The sequence below is a fragment of the Plecotus auritus genome, assembly GCF_963455305.1.
Source record: "Plecotus auritus genome assembly, chromosome: 9".
NCBI classification, from domain to species: domain Eukaryota; kingdom Metazoa; phylum Chordata; class Mammalia; order Chiroptera; family Vespertilionidae; genus Plecotus; species Plecotus auritus.
In genome coordinates this window covers 85,847,499-85,875,483 of record NC_137783.1, presented here as the reverse complement: position 1 = coordinate 85,875,483, position 27,985 = coordinate 85,847,499, and the positions used below count along the sequence as shown (strand labels likewise).

Sequence of the window (27,985 nt, the reverse complement as noted above, 5' to 3'; positions counted from 1 at the left end):
CGTCATTGATGTTTCTGTCTCTCTCCCTCTCTCTTATTCTCTGAAATCAATAAATATATATATATATAATTTATTAATTGAATCAGTAATTCAATTTACATCCTCCTCTCAGACTACAGTATGGTATCTGCACAAGGATAGTTAGACCAATGGAATAGAATACAGTCTAGAAACAGACCCACATATTTGAGACCCACATGTTTGAGTTTTGGCCAACGTGGTACTGCATAGCAGGAAGAAAAGACTTGTCTTTTCATTAAATAGTGCTGAATAAATTTCAATGATCACCTGGCATTAGTAAAATGAGCCTTAATTCACGCCATACATAAAAATCAATTCCAGGTAAACTGTAGATATAAATATGGAAAAGAAAAAGAAGTGTTTCTAGAAGATAATGTAGACTATAGAATGTACAGAGATTTCTTACCCAGACATACAACCATTAAGGAGAAGATTGATAAATTGTACTTTAAAATTAGAAACTTTTTCATCCAAAAACACCATTAAGGTATTAAAAAGGCAAACCACAGAGTGACAGAAGATATTTATAATGTATAATACTAACAAAGAGCTCATATCCCAAATATATAAAGAATCCCTACTATTTAATAAGGAAAGGACAACCCAGTTATGTCAGTCGGGGTTTAACTAGAGAAGCAGGACCAATAAGATATATTAAGATTCATTGCAAGGAATTAATTTATGTGAAAATGAGGGCTGTCTAGGCAAGTCTGAAATTTTTAGAGCAGGCCATGTGGGAAGGGACAGGCCAGAAATCATGGGGGTGAACTAAAATTGCTATTCACAGGCAGAATTTTTTATTCTCAAGGAAGCCTCAGTCCAGCTTTTAAGGCCTTTGAACTGACTGAAGTAGGTATACACAAATTATCTACAGTAATCTCCCTTACTTGAAACAAACTGATTATGAGTTTTAATAGCATAAAACTACAAAATACCTTCACAGCAACACGCACATTAGTGTTTGATTAAATAACTGGGGACTCTGGATTAGGTGACACATCAAAAAAACAATCACACCAATTTCTTTTTATTTATTTTTTATGCCAATTTCTTTTTAAAGCCAAAATATTTGAATAAGCTTTTCATAAAAGAGGATAGCCAAATGGTCAATAAACATGAAAATATCTTAACCTCGGTCCTCAGGAAAATTGGCATTAAAACAATTAGATACAGGTAGTAAAACTATCATATCTAGAAATTTGGCGAGATATGCCAGTGCAAACTATATTATTTTTGCAAAAATACCAAGTTTTCCAGCTAGTATAATAATTGGTGGATAGTATTTAAGTGTATGTGAATGGAACAATACATAAACAGTTTAAGCACATACTGTATCTATTCCTGGGATCAGTAATGTACAATCCATAAAACAGAACATTTATACAAAGAACAGTAAAGCACAAAAATAAATAATTATGTTACAAATCAAGGAAGTACAAAAGTATTGGTAGATCTTGCCTCTAGAAGATTTAGGACCGAACAAGGATAGTTTGGTCTGTTCAATGCTTCTGTGTTTCTGGATCTATTTTTGTTCATCATATTTTGTTCATCACAGTTTATGTTGTTCATTATATTCTACAAATGAGTGAGATCATGTGATATTTATCTTTCTCTGACTGGCTTATTTCGCTTAGCATAAAGGTCTCCAGGCTCATCCATTCTGTTGTAAATAGTAAGAGTTCCTTATTTTTACAGCAGCATAATATTCCATTGTGTAACACTACCACTGGTTTTTAATCCACTCATCTGCTGATGGGCACATAGGCTGTTCCCAAATCTTAGCTATTGTAAATTGTGCTGCTATGAACATAGGGGTACTTATATCCTTTCTGATTGGAGTTTCTGATTTTTGGGGATATCCTAATATATAAAAGGCCAGGGGCCATCACAACCAAAACAACAAGACAGACAACCAAACAGCAGGCTGTGTGGGGTGACAAGGCCGGCAGGGGGGTTAGTGAGGAATGACCAAACGACTGAACAGCAGGCTGTATGGGGTGACCACACCGGCAGGGGGTTAGTGAGAGACGACCAAATGACTGAACAGTAGGCTGCGTGGGGCAACCAGGCCGGCAGAGGGGGCCAGTTGGGGGCGACCAGACCAGCAGGGGGGGCAATTAGGGGCGACCAGGCTGGCAGAGGGGGGAATTGGGGGCAACCAGGCTGGTGGGGAGGGGCACTTGGAGGCGACCAGGGCAGCAGGGGGGCAGTAAGGGGCGACTAGGCTGGCGGGGGAGGGTAATTAGGGGCTACCAAGCCAGCAGGGGTGGTCAGTTGGGGGCAACCAGGCCAGCTGAGGGGCAGAAAGGGATGACCAGGCCGACAGGGGGAGCAGTTGGGGGTGACCAGGCCAGCACAGGGGGCAGTAAAGGGCGACCAGGCCAATGGGGGGGGGGCAGTTGGAGGAGACCAGGCCAGCAGGGGGGGGGCAGATGGGGACAATCAGGCCAGCAGGCAGAGGCAGTTAGGGGTGATCAGGCTGGCAGAAGCAGGGGGCTGTTAGGAGCAATTAGGCAGGCAGGCAGGTGAGCAGTTAGGAGCCAGTGGTCCCGGATTGTGAGAGAGATGTCCGACTGCCGGTTTAGGAATCAGGCCTAAACCAGCAGTTGGACAACCCCCAAGGGGTCCTAGATTGGAGAGGGTGCAGGCCGGGCTGAGGAATCCACCCCCCTCTGTGCACAAATTTCATGCACTAGGCCTCTAGTTGGTATATAAAAAAGCCATAGATTTCTGGTTATTAATTTTGTATCCTGCTACATTGCCAAATTGACTTATTAAATCTAATAGTTTTTTTTAATTTATTAAATCTTTATTGTTCAGATTATTACAATTGTTTCTCCTTTTTTTCCCCATAGCTCCCCTCCACCCAGTTCCCACCCCACCCTCTGCCCTTACCTCCCCCCCACTGTCCTCATCCATTGGTGTACGCTTTTTGTCCAGTCTCTTCCCGCACCCCCCACACCCCTTTCCCCCCTGAGAATTGTCAGTCCACTCCCTTTCTATGCCCCTAATTCTATTATATTCACCAGTTTATTTTGTTCCTCAGATTTTTAATTCACTTGATTTTTAGGTTCACTTGTTGATAGATATGTATTTGTTGTTCATAATTTTTATCTTTACTTTTTTCTTCTTCTTCCTCTTCTTAAATAATACCTTTCAGCATTTCATATAATACTGGTTTGGCGGTGATGAACTCCTTTAGCTTTTTCTTATCTGTGAAGCTCTTTATCTGACCTTCCATTCTGAATGATAACTTTGCTGGGTAGAGTAATCTTGGTTGTAGGTTCTTGCTGTTCATCACTTTCAATATTTCTTGCCACTCCCGTCTGGCCTGCATAGTTTCTGTTGAGAAATAAGTTGACAGTCGTATGGGTGCTCCCTTGTAGGTAATTAACTGTTTTTCTCTTGCTGCTTTTAATATTCTCTCTTTGTCTTTTGCCCTTGGCATTTTAATTATGATGTGTCTTGGTGTGGTCCTCTTTGGATTCTTTGTTTGGGTTTCTGTGCGCTTCCTAGACTTGTAAGTCTGTTTCTTTCACCAGGTAGGGGAAGTTTTCTGTCATTATTTCTTCAAATAGGTTTTCAGTATCTTGCTCTCTGTCTTCTTCTGGCACCCCCATAATTCGGATGTTGGTACACTTGAAGTTGTCCCAGAGGCTTCTTACACTATCTTCAACTTTTTGGATTCTTTTTTTCTTTTTGATTTTCCGGTTGAGTGTTTTTTGCTTCTTTGTATTTCAAATCTTTGACTTGATTCTTGCATTCCTCTAGTCTGCTGTTGGCTCTCTGTATAATATTTTTTATTTCAGTCAGTGTATGTTTAATTTCTAGTTAGTCCTTTTTCATATCTTCGAGGGTCTCGCTAAATTTATTGGCCTTTTCTAGGATATTCTTGAAAAGCCTTATAACCGTGGTTTTGCATTCTATATCCAGTCATTTGCTTTCCTCCATTTCTTTCATTTGTGATCTGTTTCTTTGCCTCTGCATTTTTTCTGCTTCCCTGAGTTGGTAGGGTAGCTTTGTGTGCTAAGTTTCCTATATGGCCCAGTGGGTCGGCCTCCCCAGTTAACCTGAGGTGGACACTCTTGGTGCACCCCTTTGTGGACTGTGTGCTCAGCCTTGTTGTAGTTAAGTCTTGATTGTTGTTGGTATCACTGGGAGGAATAGACCTCCAGGCCAGTTGGCTGTGAGGATCAGCTGTGTCTACACTGGGAGAATTTCGGTGCTGGAGACAGCCTTATAGGATTAGACTTGCAAAACTGCAAAAGCCTCTGTGCTCAGCTTAGATGGGGCAGAGTCTCAGGGCGGAGCAGACAGTCTTGGCTTCCCGTCAGCCCTGCCCTTGTGCACGCACCTCCAGACCTCTGCCTTCTGTGACTCCCCTGAGTTTCCACCTGACAGTCCAGATTCCCCCTGTAAGAGCATGGGTCCCCAGGGGCTTGCCCGGAACTGGGGTTCAGTGCAGTCGGAACTAGGGTTCAGTGCAGTCAGGAGCTTCCAACTCCCTTCCACTAGGGAATGCCTGTGGCAACATCCACATTCAGCTTTCTCTGCGAGCACTCGCCTGCGCGTGCGCCTCCAGACCCGCTGTGGCTGCCCCGGGTCTCCGAATCTCTGATCTCTGTGTGCCTTTCCCTCTACCTGACAGTCCAGACTCCCCCTGTATGAACCTGGGTCCACAGGGTTTCACCGAGAACTAGGGTTCAGTGCAGTCGGAACTGGGGTTCAGTGCAGTCGGGGGCTTCCTTCCCCTTCCCACCAGAGAAAGTCAGCCAGGCACTCAGTCGCCCTTCCTCTCTGCGCGTGTCTCCATACCTCAGCCCTCCTTTGCCGCTTCTCTGATTCTCCTTTAGCTTTCCTCTTTCCTTCTAGTTGTAGAATTTCCACTCAGCCAGCCTTCCTGTGGTTCTGGATGATGTCCGTTTTGTCTTTTAGTTGTAGTTTTGAAATTGTTGTGCGAGGCAGCAGTTTAGGTGCTTACCTATGCCACCATCTTGGTTTCTCCTAATAGTTTTTTGATGGAGTCTTAACAGTCTTCTATGTACAATATCATGTCATCTGTGAATAATGACAGTTTTACTTCTTCTTTTCCAATTTGGATGCCTTTTATTTTTTCTTCTTGTCTGATTGCTATGGCTAGCACTTCCAGTACTATGTCGAACAGGAGTGGTGAAAGTCGGCATCCCTGTCTTGTTCCTGTTCTTAGGGAAAATGGTTTTAGGTTTTGCCCATTGAGTATGATGTTGGCTCTAAGTTTGTCATATAAGGCTTTTATTATGAAGGTATGATCCCTCTATTCCCACTTTGCTGAGAGTTTTTATCAGAAAAAGGGTGTTGGATTTTGTCAAATGCTTTTTGTATCAATTGACATGATTATGTGATTTTTGTATCTCAATTTGTTTAAGTGATGTATCATGTTTATTGATTTGCGGATATTGTACCAGCCTTGCATCCCTGGAATAAATCCCACTTGGTCATGGTGTATGATCTTTCTAATGTAATGCTGGATCCAATTCACTAGAACTTTGTTGAGGATTTTTAGCATCCATATTCATGAGGGATATTAGCCTGTAATTCTCTTTCTTTGTAGTGTCTTTCTCTTGTTTTGGGATTAGGGTAATGCTGGCTTTGTAGAAAGAGCTTAGAAATATGCCTTTCTCTTGAATTTTTTGGAATAGTCTGAGGAGGATAGGTTTTAGTTCTTTTTGAATGTTTGATAAAACTCCCCTGTGAAGCTGTCTGGACCAGGGCTTTTGTTTGCTGGAAGTTTTTTGATTACTGCTTCAGTTTCATCGGTAGTTATCGGCCTATTCAGGTTTTTTATTCTTCCTTATTGAATTTTGGAAGATTGTATTTTTCTAGGAATATGTCCATTTTGTCTAGGTTGTCCAGTTTGTTGGAGTAAAGTTTTCATAGTATTTTTTTATAATCCTGTGTACATCTGTGGGGTCGGTTGTTACTTCACCTCTTTCATTTCTGATATATAAAATACTTTTTTCTATCATATCTTACCTAATAATAGAGAAACATGTAAATTGACCATACCTCTGCTACACCCACAGCCAATCAGCGTGAGTATGCAAATTAATCCAACAAAGATGGCGGTTAATTTGCATACATACCTGGGTCCTGGGAACCTCCTCGGCACCAGGTCACTCCCAGCCGGCCATCCGAGGGGCCAAGGCTGTGATCGGAGGTGCGGGGGGGCGGGGGGGAAGGCGCTTCCCAAGCCTAAAACCTGGGGCTTGGGAAGCTGCGGAGCCTGCGACCAAACCCAGACCATCCAGAAGTTGCGTTGCGTTTCCCAGCTGCAGCCTGGCGACCCAACACTGACTGCTCAGGTGGCTGAGACCCAGAAAGTGAGTCAAGTCAGGGTCTGATCTGCAGCTTCAGTGGAAGCTGTTGATCAGTGTACTTACCTCTCTCTTTCTCTCTGTCTTTCTTTCTGATCTTTGCCAGCAGCCAGGCTTTTCTTTCTCTCCCAGCCTCCAAGGGGGCTGCTGTTAAGCCCCGCCTCTTTGATCAGGCCCAGAGATAGGCCTGGAGATGCTGACTGGCATAGGAACCAACCAATCAGAACCAAAGGTGGGTGCTGTGGGGAACCAATGGCTGCCTAGGAGGTGGAGCTTTTGACACTGACTGGCATTGAAACCAACCAATGAGAACCAAATCTGGGTGCTGTGGGGAGCCAATGGCTGTCTAGGAGGCAGAGCTTTTGATGCTGACTGGCATAGGAACTGAACAATGAGAACCAAAGGTGGGTGCTGTGGGGAACCAATGGCTGCCTAGGAGGTGGAGCTTCTGACGCTGACTAGCATAGGAACTGACCAATGAGAACCAAAGGTGGGTGCTGTGGGGAGCCAATGGCTGCCTAGGAGGCAGAGCTTCTGATGCTGACTGGCATAGGAACTGACCAATGAGAACCAAAGGTGGGTGCTGTGGGGAACCAATGGCTGCCTAGGAGGCGGAGCTTCTGACGCTGACTGGCATAGGAACCGAACAATGAGAACCAAATTGGCCAGCAGAGGAGGGCAGTTGGGGGCAACATCAGGCCTGCAGGAGAGGGCAGTTAGGGGTGATCAGGCTGGCAGGCAAAAGCAGTTAGGGGCAATCAGGCAGGCAGGTGTGCAGTTAGGAGCCAGTGGTCCCAGATTGTGAGAGGGATGTCTGACTGCCGGTTTAGGCCCAATCCCCAGGATCAGGCCTAAAATGGCAGTCGGACATCCCGCAAGGGGTCCCCAATTGGAGAGGGTACAGGCTGAGTTGAGGGAATTCCCCCCTCCGTGCACAAATTTCATGCACTGGGCCTCTAGTATTATTAATAATCCTCTGGATACTTAGTTTCAAATATCTGTTTTCTTTTAATCTTTATCAAATGTCTTATCAATATAGATGACTCCACTTCATATGCCATCATTAGCTAATACCTCCAGGTACAATATGTATTTAGGGTGAAGTTTATTATTATTTTTTTATAAATTTTTATTTGTGATCCTAACTTTGTTACAAACATAATTATACTGTCATTATCATTATGTGGCAAAGAGTTTACAGTGAGAATAAGAGATGTGTTAGTTGTGCCTTTCTTATTCGCCAATGCTTGCATTATTTGTATTACTTTTGATCTCTGATTTTGCAATTTATATTTTTAAATACATTTTTATTGATTTCAGAGAGGAAGGGAGAGGGAGAGAGAGATAGAAACATCAATGATGAGAGAGAATCATGGATCAGCTGCCTCCTGCACGCCCCCCACTGGGGATTGAGCCCACAACCCAGACACGTACTCTTGCTTAGAAGCAAACCTGGGACCCTTTAGTTCATAGGCCAACACTCTATCCCAGGGGTGGGCAAACTTTTTGACTCGAGGGCCACAATGGGTTCTTAAACTGGACCAGAGGGCTGGAACAAAAGCATGGATGGAGTGTTTGTGTGAACTAATATAAATTCAAAGTAAAGGAGCGGAGGGGAGAGCAAGAGAACCGGATAGAACAGCCGGATCCGGCCCGCGGGCCGTAGTTTGCCCATGGCTGCTCTATCCACTGAGCCAAACCATCTAGGGCAAATTTATATTTTAATGTTATACAAAAGCATAGAAAAATAATATACTCATATACCCACCACTCACTTTAAATAATAAAACATTACACATGTAATGGAAACTCTACAAAAGTCTTGTTAGCGTCTTTCTCATTTTGTGAGGACTCATTCAGATAATACGAGATACCCATAATCTACTTAACTAAAGCACATATAAAATTTAGTACATTGAAGAATGCAAAAGCACATATATAAATAAAACTGCCAACTTCACACACTTAGAATCTCTTGCTCCAAGATAACTTTGTTTCTGTGTGCAATATGTGACCATTTACCTTGCAAACTGGGTGATAATGCTAACCATATACAAATTTCCCATCCACATTTGGAAATCCAAGTGTGCCCAGGGCCAACTTAAATTATACAGGATTTTCCACTGCATGGGTGGTCAGTGCCACTAAAAGCCCCCACCCTGTGTCAAGGGTCAACTGTATTACCATAATATAAAATTTAATATTACTTTTAGGTCATTAATATAAAGTAGAATTCTAATATGTTCTTCATGCACAACAGTGATTGATTTTGGTGATGTACCACACTTTGGAAGTCACTGCTCTAAAATGTAAACACCTCAAAAGCAGAGGTTATTATTTAGTTTTTAAATTAATTTTTTAAAGAGGAAGGGAGAGGAAAAAACATCAGTTTGTTGTTCCACTGTTTTTTCATTCATTGGTTGATTCTTTTTTATATAATCTTTTTAATTTATTGAGTTGAGAGAGAGAGAGAGGAAGGAGAGCGAGAGAGGGAAGAGAAGAGGGGGAGAGAGGGAAAAGGAAAGGGAGGGAGTGATTTGTTGATGCATTCATTGGTTGCATCCTGTATGTGTCCTGACTGGGATGAATCCACAACCTTGGCGTATAGGGATGACGCTGTAAGCAACTGAGCTACTCAGCCAGAACCCAGCAGAGATTTTGTTTAATTCATCATTGTAACTGTGCCATGTTAGAGAATAGTAGGTAAAACAATATAAGTTTGCTGATTGAATGAAACAGAGTTTTCTGTGATGTTTGAAGGTAATTTAGAAGTTTGTGGTGGATATACTACTTACTCATATAAATTTGATATTGTGCTGGCATTTATTTAAGATTCTACTATTATGAGAAGAAAACGAATTGTTGAAAATAAACAAAGAAATCTTTTAGAGCAGAGAAAACAAAACCCTGGATCTGTAGGACAGAAGTGCAGTGAGCAAATGAATGTAAGTACATTATTAGTAAAAATCTCTATTGAATGGTGGAAAATTGCTTGGAAAACAGACTGTTCTGTTCAAGCACTCTGCTCTTGCTGTGCCCCACAACAGAATTATAGTATACCCACAACAGAATTATAAGTGTACCCAAAGTCATTGTCAAGCAACCTTGGAATCTATATGCTAGGAGCTTGCTATACTACAATTATTTGCTACTAGAGGCCCAAAGCATGAAATTCGTAAAAGAGTAGGCCTTCCTTCCCCCGGCTGTCGACATCAGCTTTCCTCTGGCACCCAGGACCTGGGCTTTCCTCGCAGCCCCAGTTGTCTGGAAGGACGTCAGGTCTAATTAGCATATTATACTTTTATTATTATAGATGTGGTCAACTCTGGGGGAAAACTGAGGTTATTCACAGCAAAGTTATTTAAATATACATTACGAAATTAGATGCATGGGTAGAGGAAGCAAGTACTAGTATGCTAATCATAAAGACTAATATAGTTCCCTGTGTTTAAATATCCTATTTGGGTCTGAGCTTCCTGGAAGACATGGTAAAAAGAAAAATAGGATGTTATACAGGTCTCAGCAGATATTGATAATGAATTTGTTTGAGTTATACTATTTAAAAGACATTTACCGTTGAGGATCTTCTATAGTGGACCTTGAAGTTCATAATGGACATATCCCTATTAACAATCAATAACAAATGAATAGAAAGTTTCATATGGCTGTTTGAAACAGACATCTTCAATAAAAGTCAAAAGCACAATACTATTAATTTTAAAATTAGTGAAGATAATTCTATGAGAGCTATGTAAATGTGACCTAGATATGACATTTTCTAGGGGTCTAACTTGATCCAAGGATTGAATATAAAATATTAAAAATTCTAGATATGTGAGTGAATAGCATTTTACTTGGAGTTTCCACTGTAAATATCACTTCTAATGTTTTTTAATAAAACTGGAATAGTGCCTTATGAAGAATTTATATTTCAAGTTATAGGTTGAGGATTCTATTATTTTATGTTGTAGAAACTATTGATTTTTATGTGAACAAATTTATTAATATGGAGAACAATCAACCATGATATATCTTATCAGCAAAAAAATCATTTATTTAAGTAAATTAAGTTGTCCTATTACCAATATATTCTTACTGTTTAATAGCAAACATAGTACTTACTATAAACCTAATTTCATGTTTATAAATATTAAATCCTTTTTTAACTTCCATGTTATTCACATCAAACATCTCAAAATCTATAAACTAAACAAAATTTTTCTTTTTTCTTTATTTTTATTAATATAGTTTAAATTTAAATATAGTTGTTATTAAAAAATAACACAAACTAAATTTTAAATGGCTGTTATTTGTGCCCTCTCTAAATTCATCTTTATTTTTCTGGTTTTATGCTGTTCTTCTGTCTTCCTCCTTTACATTTTATATTAGTGTTTAGAATTCTATTTTTGTCCTTCTTTCCAGAAGCCTTACTTCCACTTTCACTCACACACCCACTTTACACATGTTCTGAAGTTAGCTTTAGAATATAGGTTCGTATTCCTGAGTCAAAATCAAGTTTGAAATTTAATTTTTCAATTTTATTGTTTTGCTTTGATTTGGGGTTTTGTGGGAGTGGGGGTGGTGTTGTATTTTGTTTTTACTTGGAACTGTGGGGTTTAGTTACTATAGCACTGGCCCCTGTCACCTTGTGTTAGGAAATGTATTTTGTCATCTCTGATTTTTCCCAGCCCACCACTTGTGTGTGAAGAATCTAAAAGATCAGTGAAAGATAGAAAAAGCACAATTACCACTTTGTGCCAGGGTCTCAGTCCAGGGTGTCTCAAGTCTGTAATGAAAATGAGGCTAGGCTATGAGAGCTCCTGAAGGAGGGCTGTTGCAGAAACCTGCATCGGCTACTCTTCAGAACAGAATGATCAAAGGTGAAGTATGGTTATAGCCAGGCAGTTTTATCAGTGAAAAAGTTATTTCTTAAAGTGGAACAGAATAGGAGTAAAGAAGCAAAGTAGAGCATATCCAGGGAAGGAGAGTGGGTATTCCTGAGAGTGTTAAATGGGTGTACTGACATCCAGTGCTCTGAGATTTCCCATTTCCCGGTTCTATGCAGCTCTTTCCGCTTTAAGTTTTGTCATCTAAAATACTTAACCTATCCTTGTCATTAGCCATAATGCAAGGCTTTAGGCTGGTAGTAGTGATTCACCTGTACTATGATAAATCAAGTAGATTATAAACATTAAGGTAGTTTTTAACTTTTCTTTAATTAGCATTTTTGATTACCACCCAAATTACTTCTTTCTTCCAAATATCCAAGACAACACTGCAACCTGAAAAGTTTTCAAAATTGAAATTAAACATTTTTAGAAATATTTAGATACTATAGAAAGGTCTTATCTCAGTAATTCTCAATTAATACTTTAAGAAAATTAAGAAAATATATACAATTGCCGAAACCGGTTTGGCTCAGTGGATAGAGCGTCGGCCTGCGGACTGAAGGGTCCCGGGTTCGATTCCAGTCAAGGGCATGTACTTTGGTTGCGGGCACATCCCCAGTAGTGGGTGTGCAGGAGGCAGCTGATCGATGTTTCTCTCTCATCGATGTTTCTAGCTCTCTATCCCTCTCCCTTCCTCTCTGTAAAATATCAATAAAATATATTTTAAAAAAAAGAAAATATATACAATTTACATGAATAGTGATAACTGAAAATATATACAGCAAATAATACTTTTTTTAAAGTCAATGTATATATCACGAAATTTAAATACAGAATTATGTTGATTTAATATTCTATTTTTATAGAATTTTGGACAAAGGATCCAACTAAGTTCAAGTGAGCCAAAAGAAGCTACAAGGGATACTTCTAATATTGAAGAAGGTATGTTTTAGCTTAAACATTTTCCCCTGACCAGGGGATTTATTTTCTTATATGTATTTTCCCAAATACTAACATACTATGTGAGTGTTCAAGAACCACTTGGGACTTAATTCTCCTCCCCCTGCTTATTTAGATTGTTGCCAGTTTTTCTTTATTCTAAGTTGTAATGTACCAATCATCTTTCTACATAAGCCTTTTCCTGACTTTTCAGTTCTTTTCATAAGTTAGATTCTCAGAATTAAAATTATAGTAATTGGCATGTAATTGGCACCTAATAAATATTTATTGAATAAAGGTTTGTATTAAATAAATTCTGGATTAAAGCATATAAGTATGTTATGGCTTTTCATATGTATTACTAAAGTATTTTCCTGAGTATATTATTATTCAATTTTGGGGTATGTACTAACTTCAGATATATCACTTATATTATTTGCTTATATCACAGGAAAAGATATGGTATTTAGTTGGTTTTGATTTGTACATTGTTTATTAATATACTTAATTGTTTTTGTACGTATATTTATTTTGGGTGAATTGTTTCTTTATATTCTTTTTCCCTGTAGATATTGGAGTTTTCGTATTTTCTTACCAACTTTTATAAATTCTTTAAATATCAAGGAATCCTTATATTGATGGCAAATATTTTTACTACTGTATTATTTGTATTTTATTGCACTTACATTTTTTTAATAAATCTTTATTGTTCAGATTATTACAGATGTTCCTCTTTTTTCCCCCCATAGCTCCCCTCCACCTGATTCCCCACCCCCCACCCCATGCCCTTACCATAGATGTAAGATTTTTGTCCAATCTCTTCCCGCACCCCTCACGCCCCCTTTCCCCTGAGAATTGTCAGTCCATTCCCTTTCTATGCCCCTGATTCTATTATATTCACCAATTTATTCTGTTTATCAGATTTTTTATTCACTTGATTTTTAGATTCACTTGTTGATAGATATGTATTTGTCACTTTGTTGTTCATAATTTTTATCTTTACCTTTTTCTTCTTCTTCCTCTTCTTAAAGAATACCCTTCAGCATTTCATATAATCCTGGTTTGGTGGTGATGAACTCCTTTAGCTTTTTCTTATCTGTGAAGCTCTTTATCTGACCTTCAATTCTAAATGATAGCTTTGCTGGGTAGAGTAATCTTGGTTGTAGGTTCTTGCTGTTCATCACTTTGAATATTTCTTGCCACTCCCTTCTGGCCTGCATAGTTTCTATTGAGAAATCAGCTGACAGTCGTATGGGTACTCCCTTGTAGGTAACTAACTGTTTTTCTCTTGCTGTTTTCAAGATTCTCTCTTTGTCTTTTGCCCTTGGCATTTTAATTATGATGTATCTTGGTGTGGTCCTCTTTGGATTCCTTTTGTTTGGGGTTCTCTGTGCTTCCTGGACTTGTAAGTTTATTTCTTTCACCAGGTAGGGAAAGTTTTCTGTCATTATTTCTTCTAATAGGTTTTCAATATTTTGCTCTCTCTCTTCTTCTGGCACCCCCATAATTCGGATGTTGGTACACTTGAAGTTGTCCCAGAGGCTCCTTACACTATCTTCATATTTTTGGATTCTTTTTTTTGTTTGTTTTTCTGGTTGGGTGTCTTTTGCTATCTTTGGTTTGATTCTTGGGGTCCTCTAGTCTACTGTTGGATTTTTGTATATTATTCTTTATTTCAGACAGTGTATGCTTAATTTCTGACTGGTCCTTTTCCATTTTTTTGGCATTCTCATTAAGATCCTTGAAGGTCTCACTAAGTTCCTCAGAAGTCTCACTAAGTTTCTCAGCAGTTTCTAGAAGATTCTTGAGTAACCTTATAACTGTGGTTTTGAACTCTATATCCAGTAGTTTGCTTTCCTCCATTTCTTTCATTCGTGACATGTTTCTTCATCTCCGCATTTTGGCTGCTTCCCTGTGTTGATGGAGTGGCTTTGTGTGGTAGGTGGCCTATAGGACCCCGTGGCTCAGCCTCCCCAATCACCTGAAGTGGACACTCTTGGTGCACCCCTTTGTGGGCTGGGTGCACAGTCTTGTTGTTGTTAAGCCTTGATTGCTGTTGGTACACTGGGAGGAATTGACCTCCAGGCCAATTGGCTGTGAGGACCCACTGTGTCTATAATGGAAGAACTGCTGTGCTGGAGACACCCTCATGGGGCAGGACTTGCTTCAGTGGGGCTTTGGTGCTCACTGAGTCGGCCTCTTGAGTGTGTCACTTATGTATGTAAGGAGTTGAAATCTGGTGTCATCTCACACTGACCTCTAGGTAAACTGGTTCCTGGATCTCCAAGGAGGTGCAAGTTAGCTACTTTCGGAGACCACCCAGCAGGAGCTATAGGGAGATCTGCAGATTTCTCCTCTTTGCTTGGGGTTTGGAAGTTTTGGAGCTGTCTGACCCAGCTACAATTTGTTAGGTTAAGCTGAGAAAGGGCAGGCCATTCATATGCAAAAGCTGCTGCACACAGCTCGGGCAGGTTTGTAAATTGGGTGGGGCAGGGTCTCAGGGAATCACTAGGGTGTGGCAAACAGCAATGGCTGCCAGTCAGCTGTCTCTGCATCTCCGCGTTTCTGCATCCCGCATCCCGTGTCCTTCGTCCCATGTCCCGTGTCCTGTGTCCCATGTCCTAGCACAGTGAACGATTCCTAAGCGCACCTCTGCAAGAAAGCCACCCTCACTTTCCGACCTGATGCGAGACAGTCCAGTTTCTCCCCATATGAGTCTGGGTCCCCAGAGTCTCGCTGGAAACTGGAGTTCAGAGGAGTTGGGAGCTTGTATCTCCCTTCCAATTGGAAAAAACAGCACACCCAGTCACCAGCCCGATTCGTGCACGCCTGCATACCTCTGCTTTTCCACGCCTCTGCACCTCCTACACAGTCTCAATAAGCTTCTTTCTTTCCTTCTAGTTGTAGAACTTCTACTCCACCAGCTTTCCTGTGGTTTTGGGTCATAGTCTTTTTGTCTTTTAGTTGTAGTTTTGGTGTGGTTGTGAGAGGCAGCACATACAGGTGTATACCTTATGCCGCCATCTTGGTTTCTCCTGCACTTATGTTTTATTATTACATATAGAGGTCTTATTTTTATTTTTTTCATGCAATAAATGATTATGAAAGCCAATTTCCTGCTGCAGCTAAATATTGGATATACAATAATGAACAAAACATACAAAAGTCTTGCCCTTCAAAAATTTAAAGTGGGCTGTAAAATTAGGGAAGACTGGCCTTAAATAAACATGTTTTCAGTGATTTCTCCATTATTTTTTAGCTCAAAAAACCTTTTCAATATAGAAATTTAGACATGTTTCTTTTCCTTTAGATTAAATTTAATTCTTTAATTTCTTTGGAATTTGTTTAAGTGGATGATGTGAAATGAAACTCCAAGTTGATTCTTTTTAAACAACAAAGTTATTGTGTCATCTTTCTTTTATCTCATCTTTGATCAAGTGTTAAGTTCTTATAACTAATTTGATCTCTTTCTAGGTTGTCCTGTTCAGCTGATTATCTCATTTCTAATCTTTTTAAGTTTATTTTCTCTTACTTTTTTATTTATAACTCATCTTAATTGCTATTGCAAAGACAGTCTACTTTATTTCCTCTTTGTACTACCAATGAATGACAAAAATACACAAAATAATTTTAACAGAATGTATTTTTTCTTTACTCTAGGTAACACTTTATAGGCATTGTTATGTCCTCAATGCCATCATTTGGATATCTTTTTTTTAGTTAGTTAGTTAGGGATGGGGAAATGCTAGGTATAGAGGGTTCTGATAAACAAAATGCAAAGGACCAGAAGATTCACTGGGTTCCTGTTAGTGAAAAAAATAGATATAGACATGTCAGTTAAGTATGTATAAGTGCTGATCCTAAAGACAAATAGGGATCAAAGAGTAGTTAATGTTAAGTTTCTTTAGTTTCAGACAGTACTTCTGAGTTTTTGATGGCTGAAAACCTAGTGAAATCTTCAGTGGCTGAGGATGACATTCTGTCTGTCATGAGTAACAAGCAGCTACAGAAACAAAATCTGGCTTTAAATAAGACCCAGCAATTGGACATCTGTGCACTATCAGCTGAAGAGCAGAAGATCCTGCAGTCCCTTAATCGTCTCAATGAAAGGTTATTCTGTAAGTGTGGAAGAACACCTTTTGTAAGAAGGGTTATATTTTCTACTTACTATTTTAATTTAAAATTTAATTTAGCTTAAGAATTAAAAATACAAAATGTATCCAGATTATCACCTCTTAAATCAAGTAAATAACAATTAAAAATATATTTGAATATGCCATACTATTACATCATACTCATATCCTGTTTATAAATAAGGTATTTAAAACATAAGGATATGGAAAAGCTTAAAATAAAAAAGATGGAAAATAAATTCTAACAAGCAAATTCTAACCAAAGGAAACTGGTTTAAATGTATTATTATCAGACAAATTTGACTATAAAGCAGAAAGCATGGCTGTACACATAAAAAATAACTTTGTGATGGTCACAAGTTGTAGTTCCGGAGAAATATATACATATTTTCACTTTGTATGCATTTAAGAACATAGCCTCAAAATATATAAAATATTTTTTAGCCATGGTGAGAGATTTTTTTCACATTGTTAGTAATTAATATAGACAAAAAATATCAAATAGATATATAAGAATCAAACATGATTAACAAACTTGATCAAAATACATATAGAATATTTATAATAATGGACCATATATTATAACATAAAATAGGCCTTCACACATTTCAAAGGATTGAAGTTATGCACATCCTCTGACACCAATTTAATTAAACATGAATAACAAAATGATAACCATTAAGAAACACATTTGTAAATAAACCATGGTTCTGAAAAAACTACCATAATGGAAATTACAAAATATTTATGTTTTTTAAAATATAGTTTTATTGATTTCAGAGAGGAAGGGAGAGGGAGAGATAGAAACATCAATGATGAGAGAGAATCATTGATTGGCTGCCTCTTGCACGCCACCTATTGGGGATTGAGCCCTCAATCCAGACATGTGCCCTGACTGGGAATTCAAACATGACCTCCTGGTTCATATCTCTGTGCTCATCCACTGAGCCACACTGGCTGGGTGGAAATTACAAAATATTTAGACATGAGCAATAATAACAGTATTTTATGTGTAAGTGTATTTAGCATGGTCTCTCAACCTTGGCACTACTGCCATTTTGGGCAAGATAATTCTTTGTTGTAGGAGCTGTCCTGTGTATTGTCAGATGTTTAGCCACATGTCTGACCTCTCTACACACTGAATGCTATATAGTACCACCAGTCATGAAAAGTGTCTCCTGACAAATGTTCCCTGGGTAGCAAAAATCATCTATGGTTGAGAAACACTGGGGAAAAAAATCCAATATAATATATACACATACATTCCTACATAAGGCATATATAAAAATGTACATGTATGTATTATGTGTGTATTCCACTTCTGCTTAAAATGTAACTATAATGTGTCAGTCCCACCCTAAGACTAAGAAAAAGCAAATAAACAACAACAGTATAGCTTATTTTAAATGCATTAGAATATTGAAGTCACAGTCCAGCTGGCATGGCTCAGTGGTTTAGTGTCGACTATGAACCAGGAGGTCATGGTTCTATTCCAAACCAGTCAGGGCAGATGCCTGGGTTGCGGGCTTGATCCCCAGTTTGGGGCGTGCAGGAGGCAGCCAATCAAAGATTCTCTCTCATCAATGATGTTTATATCTCTCTCCCTCTCCCTTCTCTGAAATCAATAAAAAAAAAAAAAGACATTTTTAATTGGGAGGGAGGGAGGGAGGGAGGGAGGGAGGGAAGGAGGGAGGGAGGGAGGGAGGGAGGGAGGGAGGGAGGGAGGGAGTCACAGCATAAACAGGTAGCCTGGCATCAAGGAAAGACAGGAATTTCCAAAGAGACACACACAGCACATGACTATTAGCTCACCTGTGGCAGAGTATAGGAGACATTAGGAATTCTGCTTAGACTTTTAACAAATTACAAAAGGATAAGCGTGAACTATTGTGAGAATATAAAATCCCTGGGAGTCACAGACACAGAGTTTACACTCATTTATAGATTTTTTTTCCATGAGCCTATATGGTGTATTCATGAGAAAATGAGGGGTCAGAGCAGGAGTTTAGAGAAATCCTTCCTCAGTGGTGCAGCCTGGAAGAGAGGAGCAGCCATTGATGTAGAAAAGGCATGAAACCCAATACAGAACCTTCTTTCCTACAGAATAAAGGCCAAGGATACTAGAATAGAGGCAGCAAGTCTTCTGAGAAAGAGGCACAGAGCACAGAGCACAGAGAAAACCTCCTTATATTGTGCAGACACCTCAATTCCTAAGGTGATTAACTACACACATATACACGATTACCTAGCAGAAGATGCATGCCCATGTCCAGTTTTTACTCAGGTAAAAACTATTTACCTGAGTATCCACTATTCCAAACATGAGGTCCAGCATTTAATAAAAAATTATGAGACATACCAAAAAAAAAAAGAAAAACAAGCAGGAAAAACACATACACACACTGTCAAGGGACCGAGCAGTCAACAGATTATGACACAGAGATGACCCAGAAGTTAAAACTATCAGATAATCCTATCTAATAAAAGGGTAACATGCAAATTAACCATCACTCTGTCACAAAGATAGTGGCACCCATAGCCACAAGATGGTGGCGCCCAGTTCTCTCAGCCCCACCAGAGCCCCCCAGTTCCTGGGGGGCGGCCACTGAGAGCAGGCAGCGTGAGCAGCCTGGCGGAATGCTTGCCTCATCGTCATGGTGACGAGGCAAGCATTCCACACCCTACCATGGATGGGCCTCTGGGCCATGGAGAGCCTCTGGGCAGCAGGCGCTGAGCGGCTAGGCCCCACACAGAGCTACTGGCGCACAGATTCATGCACAGGGATACTAGTTTTAAATAACTATGACTAATAACAGGTTATAGTGGAAAAAGTGGACAGTAATGGGACAGATAGACAACATGCATGAACAGATGGAAAATTTCAGCAGAGAGATGAAAACTAGAAGAAAGAGTTAAATAGGAAAGTGATAAATAAAAACTGTAACAGAAGTTAAAAATGTTTTCTATGGGCTAATCAATAGACTCAACGCAGCTGAGGAAAGAATCAATGAATTTGAAGAAAAGCAATAGAAATTTTCCAAACTGAAACACCCAGAAAGAAAACTAAGGGGTGAACAAGAGCAGATGATCTAACAGCAGTGGAACAATGAAATTAGTCTAACAAGCATGTCATTGGAATCCCAATGTGAGAAATTGCAGCTTTTTTTATTTTTGCTTTTTTTTGTTTGTTTTGTTTTGTGTTTTTTGGGGGTTTTTTGCTAGGAGAAGGAGCTACTGATTTCATAGGAAGTTGAATTTAGGCACAGCCCCTCTCACATGGATCCTGTTTTTGGATCCTAGCTATGAAGAACTTATGGGGTCATTTTGAGACAAGCTGTTTGTCTCTCCATATCAAAATAATTGGATACAAAATAGAAAATTAAATTGAACCCCTACCAAATATCATACATAAAAATAAGTTCCAAGATTAAATGTAAAAGAAAATATATAAAGCTTTTAGGGGATAATATAAGTAAGTATTTTCTAGCTTTGGGGTAAGGAATAATTTTTAAACAGAGCAAAAGGAACATAATCCATAGAGGAGAAAATAAATTTGATTATATTTAAATCACAAACTTCTGTTCATATCAAATGTCATTAAAAGAATGTAAAGACAGTTCACAAATAAAGACAAACTATAACACATAGGATAAAGGACTCATTCAAAATATGTAAAGAAGTATAAATCAATAAGAATAAAAGACAACTCAAAAAAATAGGAGAGCCTGGCCAACATGGCTCAGTGGTTGAGCATCGATCTCTGAACCAGGAGATCATAGTTCCAGTCCCAGTCAGAACACATGCCCGGGTTGTGGGCTCAGTCCCCAGTGGGGGGTGTACATGCGGCAGCGGATCAATGAGTCTTCTTCATCATTGTTTCTATCTCTCTCTCCCTCTCCCTTCCTCTCTGAAATCCATAAAAAATGTTTTTTAAATAAGAGAAAAAGACTTGAAGAGGAATTTCACAACAAAGGAAATGCAAATGACAATAAACATTGATAGATATTTACCTTCATTAGAAATAGGGAAATGCAAATTAAAACAATGAGATATATCCTCATCAGAAAGAGCTAAACTTAAAAGCCTGGCAACGCTAAGTGTTGGTAAAGATGCAAGCAATTGGAGCTCACATATATGCTGGTTTAAGTGTAAACTGGGGCAACCTGTTTGGGAAATGTTTTGCCACCACTTAATAAACTGAACGTGAACATACCCTACAACCAGCAATTTCACTTCTACAGAAAACCTTGCACATGTACATCAGGAGACTTGTTAAGTATATAGAGACCATCAAAGCCAAACTTTGAAAATTTTAAATGTTCTGGGAATACCAGTCAGCAAGGAAAATGAACAAACTACATCTACAAATATCATCATAGATGAATCTAAGACTCAGCCGTGGGCAAACTACGGCCCGCGGGCCGGATCCGGCTGTTCTATCTGGTTCTCTTGCTCTCCCCTCCGCTCCTTTACTTTGAATTTATATTAGTTCACACAAACACTCCATCCATGCTCTTGTCCCAGCCCTCCGGTCCAGTTTAAGAACCCATTGTGGCCCTCGAGTCAAAAAGTTTGCCCACCCCTGATCTAGGTAATATATAATTTTGAGGAAAATCACAGGAAAATAAAGACAGTCCAATTTAATTTACATGAAGTTCAGAAACAGGCAAAACTGAACAGTATTCTTTGGGGGATGTATATATATATGTGTTAAAACTATAAAGGAAGTCAGAGTACTAGGTTACCTCTGTGTGAGTAAGGGAAAGGAGTGCAATCCACAGGGCACTATAGAAGGGATATTGTTAAATTTTATTAATCTAGGTGGTTACACAGACATTAGCTATATTATTCATTAAAATGTACATGTACTATATACTCTGTTAATTCTAAAATTAAATCTTTAAAATGTATTAATAAATTGGTGCTACAACACAAAAGCAATATAGAACTAAAGCTGTAAGTTTAAAATGCAAAATTATGCAGGAAAGGGTAAAAAATGCTCAAGTCAATTTTTATGTAGGGGTTTTTTCCTATTATATATTTCCATATATTTAAATGCTTCCTGCAAAAGATTCTGCCTGAAATTTTCTTTCTTTTGCCCAGACCCTTGCTATTGTATAGACAAAGGCCTAAATATTGAAAAGGCAAGAGTTAAACTTTTTTGTGCCTCTATAGCTAAATAAACATCTCTTTCCTAAGATGTTCCAAGAATGAAATTCATTTCTTTGGTGTGTTTTTTTTTAAATAATAAAAGGAAAAAAATGAAGAAAACCTAGCATTTGAATAAAGATTGTTATAGAATAGTCAAAATACTAGAAATTCTATTTTATCAACGTAAGTTTTATGTATTATTTTTAATCAAGTTCTATTCCCTACTCTAATATAAGTCTAAAGACTACTTCTGGGAATAATAGAAAAAAATCTCTTACTCAATGTTGAATATTTTGTTACATCAGAATTTAGTATTTGATTTAGTCATTCTTCTCTTTCAATAAACATAGCAATTATATTTTGTATTATTATAATTATTTCAGATGTACAAGCAACCATTTGCAAAAATCCATCCATTAAAAATACCTTACAAATAATGCCATTTCTGGTAAGTATTTTAAGAAGGTGTTTGTTTGTTTTTTAGGAAACTTCATGATTGTATATATAAGAATCCTATATTGATATTAATTTTTGAGATTAGTTTTTAGGGAGTTTTTCTCCTCAATCAACTTTCAATTATAAGACGTTCTCTTAGAATCAAGCAAATACCCTCTCATTTAAAAAAAAAATGTAAATATTTTTACATCCAGAGTGTTTCATCAGTCATGAGAACAGAAACAGGTATCAGTGTGCTAGTTTTCAAATAATTTTAGATATGTACCCTAATTGGAAAATTGTTAAGAAATTTCATTGGCAATGATCCCATCATTGCCCATATCCTTTCCATGTCTTCAGAGTTCAAAACTAGACCCTACTGCTTTGAATTTTGTTTTTGCCTTGGCATTGGATCCTGGTAAAGATACATATATAGATGAAAAACAGCGATTCAGGAATTTTCAGTCTAAAGGAGAAAGACACACATGGACAGTATATCCAGGGAAATAATACAAGGTAAGCTAAGACTGCTGCATAGTCTTAGGGAATCACAGGAGGAAGAAGTCATGTCTGCCTAGAAGTAATAGGAGACATTCAGGTTTATAAAAGGCACATCCTCAATTTAGGTCTTCAACAAAGAAATGTTTTGTTAGAGAATTAATTGCATGTTTGTTCAATTGTTTTTCCGTTATGTACCCTCAATTCTGAAATCTTGACAGGAAAAAATAAGATTATGCAGTATACTTCATTTCTTACTTTTACACGAAGTTATACATTTCTTACCTGCGTTTCAGATTTCTGCATGCTCTGAGTGCAGTGGTGAGTAATAGGAAGTAGAAAAAGACTGCCCCTGCCTCCTGAAGCTCTTTTAACCACTGGACACATATTTCTTAGAAATGGTCTTTCTGGTGTGGCATTTATGATGCTGTAATTTTTAGACACAACTCATTTGGCAATGGTTACTTTGACTCCTGATATATTATTTTTCATGGTTACTTTTTACATGCTAATTTGGATTTTTTGACCAAATTTTCATTTCTATCAATTCAGCAATTTTAAGTAATTTTTGCAGTGATAGTTTTTCTGTGTCTGAATTTTAACTGTGACAATGTTCAGTATATTAGTACATTTATGGTTCTTACCTCACTCTGAGAGTAAGACCTGCAGTGACTGAGATCACTCTCCTATACACCTCAGCTCAGCTTGAAAACAGTGTACTAACCACAGACGACTAACTGATCATGAATTATAAATACTCAATAGGAAGAGAAAGTTACCTAATCAGCAAATTACTCTACTGAACACATTGATGTACTATGTTATTATATTGCTAGAGTATCTGACAACTGAAAAGTTAATGGTGAGGATTAGGGACCAGGAGTAGACTTGAAATAATTTTTATTTTATATCTTTTTTCATTCTTTATGACATGTGGTAACCATTAGCTTTATTTGGTCTCTTTATCTCCAAACATGTTAGTCTTCCTTATTCTGACATCACTAACATAAGTCAGAAACCTTCCATTTATTTTCAGGGAAAATAGTATAAAATCACAGAATTATTAAGTGCTTGTTTAAACAGCCAACATTAAAATTACCCTGTCCCCCTCTGCCATCAAAATTCATTGCCATATTCTGCAGGGGGATTTTAACATTTTATTCTTGCTTGCCCTTTTTCTGTGATATTTTTATTTGGTTATTGTCGATATTTTGCCACACTTGCTTTATCTGATGGATGGATGATGGATGGGTGGAAGAATAGAAAAGAAAAGAATAGAATAAAATAGAATACAACAGGAGATACATACACACTTACACAAACATAATGAACTGTTTGAAAGTAAATTACAGACCTAATGATACTTGCCTCTAAATACATAATCACAATACCATCATCACACCCAATAAATTTAATATTGACACAGTATTATCTGATACACACTCCATATTTAAAGCTCCTTAGTTGTCAGAAAAGTAATGGCTTCTGTGGCTATTTTACTTCTCTAACTCGGGATCCATCCCAGATTTTACATTGCATTTGATTGTCATGTCTCTTAACCTAGAAAAGTCTTTTTCATCTTTCATGCACAGTGATACTTTTGTAGACTAGAGTCCAAACCAGTTGTCTTGTTGAATACCCCATCATCTGGATTTGTCTGATTTTTTTCTCACTATTAGACTCAGGTTAACGTTTATGATGAATATATAGTTTCAAAGTTTATATTTTTATAGCTTTTTTGTTTTCTTTTGTCACCTGAGATTACCTGTACCTCTATCTTGCCTTCAATTCTTCTGTTTAGCTGCTTGTAATTTACTTTAAGTTCAGAAAACATATGTCCAAACTTTTTGAGTTATATTTAAGGTACAGATACATTGGTACTTGGTACCCCCTCTGGAAATAAAGTAAATGGGCTTTAGATATACTTTTGTCTTTTAAAAGCTCTCAAAATTTGTTCCTGGATCCCATTGCATTTCAATAAGTAAAATTATTTAATATGTAAGTTCTCAAAAGGCAATATATAATTTTAATTTTAAACTTTCTGTATGTATGACACAAGAGATCACCAAAACAGGACAATTGTGGTTTAGCCTAGTTTTTCAATAGTGATGTTTCTTAGAAAAAGATTTCCATCTCTCAATACAATAGCAGAAATATCTATTTGGGAGTATTTGTTGTTTTGGAGATGTTGCAGGTAAGTTATTTATTAACGTTTTTATTTTCTTTTACATCCAGCTCCAATGTTTTCATACTCATATGAACTTAGAAATATTTTGTTTTTAAATTCTAACATGTGTCATATAATATACTAGAGGCCCAGTGCATGGATTCGTGCACTGGTGGGGTCCCTCAGCCTGCCCTGCGGGAATTGGGCCAAAACCAGCTCTCTAACATCCCTTGAGTGGTCCCAGATTGCAAGAGGGTACAGGCCCGGCTGAGGGACCCCACTGGTGCACCATCAGGGCTGGGGAGGGACCACAAGAGGGCTCCAGGGCATGTCCGGCCCATCTCACCCAGTCCCGACTGGCCAGACCCCAGCAGCAAGCTAAGCATCTGCCCTCTGGTGGTCAGTGCGTGTCATAGCAACTGGTCAAATGGTTGAACGAATGGTTGGACACTTAGCATATTAGGCTTTTATTATATAGGATGTCTAGCTTTACAATTTACAATGTATTGTGTAGTTAATTCAGGAACTGAATTTCTCAGCTTAGCAAGAATTCCTACCACAGAAAAGTACTAGATTCCTACCACAGAGAAGCACTGTGCTGCCTGGTTGGTGTGGCTCAGTGGTTGAGCATCAACCCATGAACCAAAAGATCACAGTTCAATTCCCGATCAGGGCAAATGCCCAGGTTGCGGGCTCGATCCCCAATAGGGGGTGTGTAGGAGGCAGCCAGTCGATGATCCTCTCTCATCATTGATATTTCTATCTCTCTTCCCTCTTCCTTCCTTTCTCTGAAATCAATAAAAACATATTTAAAAAAGAAAAGTACTGTGCCAAATGTTGTCACACATATTCTGTTGTTTAATCTTCTAAACTAGGGACATCAAATAATGTCCTCAAATCTTAGAGCTGTTCAATGGCAGAGCCAGGATTTACACTTTCCCCTCACTGCCTCCCCACCCCCAAACTATGTTCTACTTTTTATAATTATTTATTTATCTTTATAGTTGAAACTATTATAGATGTCCCCTCCCTTTTTTTTTCCATTGACCCCCTCCACCTGCACCTGTCCCTCCCAGGCCTTCAACACACTATTGTCTGTGTCCATGGGCTGTGTGCATATATGCGTATAAATTCCCCGTTAATCTCTCCACACCCACCTTTGGCTTCCCTCCAAAATTCATCAGTCTGTTCCATGCTTCTATGTCTCTGAATCTATTTTATTTCTTATTTCAATTAATGACACCATCATCCACCAAATTTCCCAGATAAAAATTAGAAATCTCATCCAAGCTTCTCATTCTCTCATAGCCCTAGAACTAGACAGTAAATCTTCTAATAACACTAAGTGCATCTCAAATCCATTCACTCCTCCCCACTCTTACTGATAGTATCTTAGTTTAAGAATTCATCATGTCTCATCTGGACCATTTCAACAGCCTCCAGGTTTGCTCTCTCCAGTACATCTTACACCCAATTACTACCAGAATAATTATTTTTAAAACATGAACATATTACTCTCCTGCTTAAAACCTAACCTCAGTGGTTACCCATTACCAAAAAGACAAAACTCTGGAGAACTGCATTCAAGACCTTGCCACTCTCACCTCCATTTGCTTCTCAGCTCATAACTTGCACACTCCTGAGTAAAGGCTGATCCCAGAACTCTCTGCACGCTTCCAGGGCCCATGCTGTTCCCACTGCCTCACAGGGATTGCTCTCGTAAAAGCCTTTCTCTTACTCTTTGAGAATTGACTTTAGTGTCATCCCTTCTAGAAAAGCTTATTCAGCCCAAGCTTTGTCCTGTCCAAAATTACTTTGTCCTGTCCTTTTGGCAACCATAGCAGCATGATTTTTTTTTTTTAAGTTATCATGTTGGTCTCTTCATTGAATAGATATTGCCTAAATTTTGCCATGTGCCGGGCACTCTGCTAGGACTGGGACTAGGAAGAGGAAAACATTTCCTGTTCTCAAGTAGCTTATATCTTAATAGAGATAATATGCAAACAATGTAGTATAATAGGATTACTGTGGGGCATCCTCAGGACACCTCCATGATTTTTCAATGTAAAAACTATGAATCTTATAAGCAGAATTTTCATTTGGAATATTTTACTTACTTTTTTAAATAAAATAAATTTAATGAATTTTGAACAATTACCTTTCCAAGCAACTTCTTTAGCCCAATGCATGCTGTTAAAATACTCCTAAAGTACTATATGAGTTAGAAGTGCTTCCTGTAGAAAATAAAATTATTAAATTTTAAACATTTACACATCAGATTATGATTTTTAAAACCTCTTAAACAACTTTTACCAAAAGCAAAGAGTGAAGATTATGAACTATTGTAATTAGTCAGATGTCTTACATAAGGTGGTATTCTATGTTGAGATTAATGCATATGTAGCATTTGAGAGTTTTAATTGTGAATTTAACCTTATTAAGATCTGTAATCTATAAGGAGATCCACTGTAAAGTCCATAATACAACAGTAAAAAAATATTCTGAAATTATGTTACAGAACATGCAGCCAAGGACCAGTCTGTCTCCCAACATTGGATCCAGATTGCACAGAAAATACTGATGAAATATACCAGTAACTATTAAATGGAATCATTATTTTTTAAAATCTGTAAATATATCATTTATTTATGTATTTTGTTAATGATTAAATCACTATAACCATAAAATAAAGGTAAAGTATAACATGGGTAATATAAATAAATTAACTAGTTTACATTTTTGCTACAAATTATACTTTATTATGTATTTTTATTGATAATACATTTTAATGAATGGAAATATTTATTGTTTTTAATGAGCATGCTACTGGAAATAAATTCATTATATTTAAAAAGAAAATGAAGGCTAATTTGTTATTCAAATTATTAGCTACAGTTGAGAAACTTTGTTTTTCTGAAATTTCCAATAAATCCTATTAAATTTGTGTACAGAGGTATACGAAGTTTATGATTAATAATATCTGTCATTAGTAGTAAAACTATTTGTTTAGGACTTTGAAGGATGTTACCAAGGGGTCTTGTTCTCAATTCTGCATGTCAGAAATTAGTTATCATTTTAATTTTGATTGGTGTCTAAAGAACTGACTTCACTAGCAAGGCTCACAGGGTAAATGGTAAATATAAAACATCAATTGCAGTCCCCACTGGATTACTTGAATTCCCTAATCAATATGTTCTTTTCCCAGGAGAAATGTCTATTGGGGAAACCAGTTATATTAGAAGGTTGGGTTTTTTGTTTGTTTTGGGTTTTTGGTTTTGGTTTTTGTGTGGGGTTTTTTTGCCACAAATTTTTTTTTTAATCTTTATTGTTGAAAGTATTACATATGTCCCCTTTCTTCCCCCACTGACTTCTTCTAGCCTGCCTCTGCCCCACCCCCCA

General features: G+C 38.0%; 1 protein-coding gene across 5 annotated transcripts in view; it reads left to right on the top strand.

The window, feature by feature from the left end:
• The window catches only part of CEP126 (centrosomal protein 126), an 81,661-nt gene extending 54,226 nt beyond the window's left edge, over positions 1–27,435 (top strand). For 2 of the 5 annotated variants that reach the window (XM_080642320.1, XM_080642324.1), the window contains 5 exons: positions 9,207–9,319; positions 12,130–12,205; positions 16,111–16,320; positions 21,870–21,934; positions 27,105–27,435. In XM_080642320.1, coding sequence (XP_080498446.1) covers positions 9,207–9,319; positions 12,130–12,205; positions 16,111–16,320; positions 21,870–21,934; positions 27,105–27,167 — 527 coding nt within the window. In that variant the 3' untranslated portion in view covers positions 27,168–27,435. Of the gene's footprint in view, positions 1–9,206; positions 9,320–12,129; positions 12,206–16,110; positions 16,321–21,869; positions 21,935–27,104 lie in introns of those variants that run through there. The other 3 variants (XM_080642321.1, XM_080642322.1, XM_080642323.1) reach the window with 3 other exon arrangements.
• Positions 27,436–27,985: the final 550 nt, after the last annotated feature.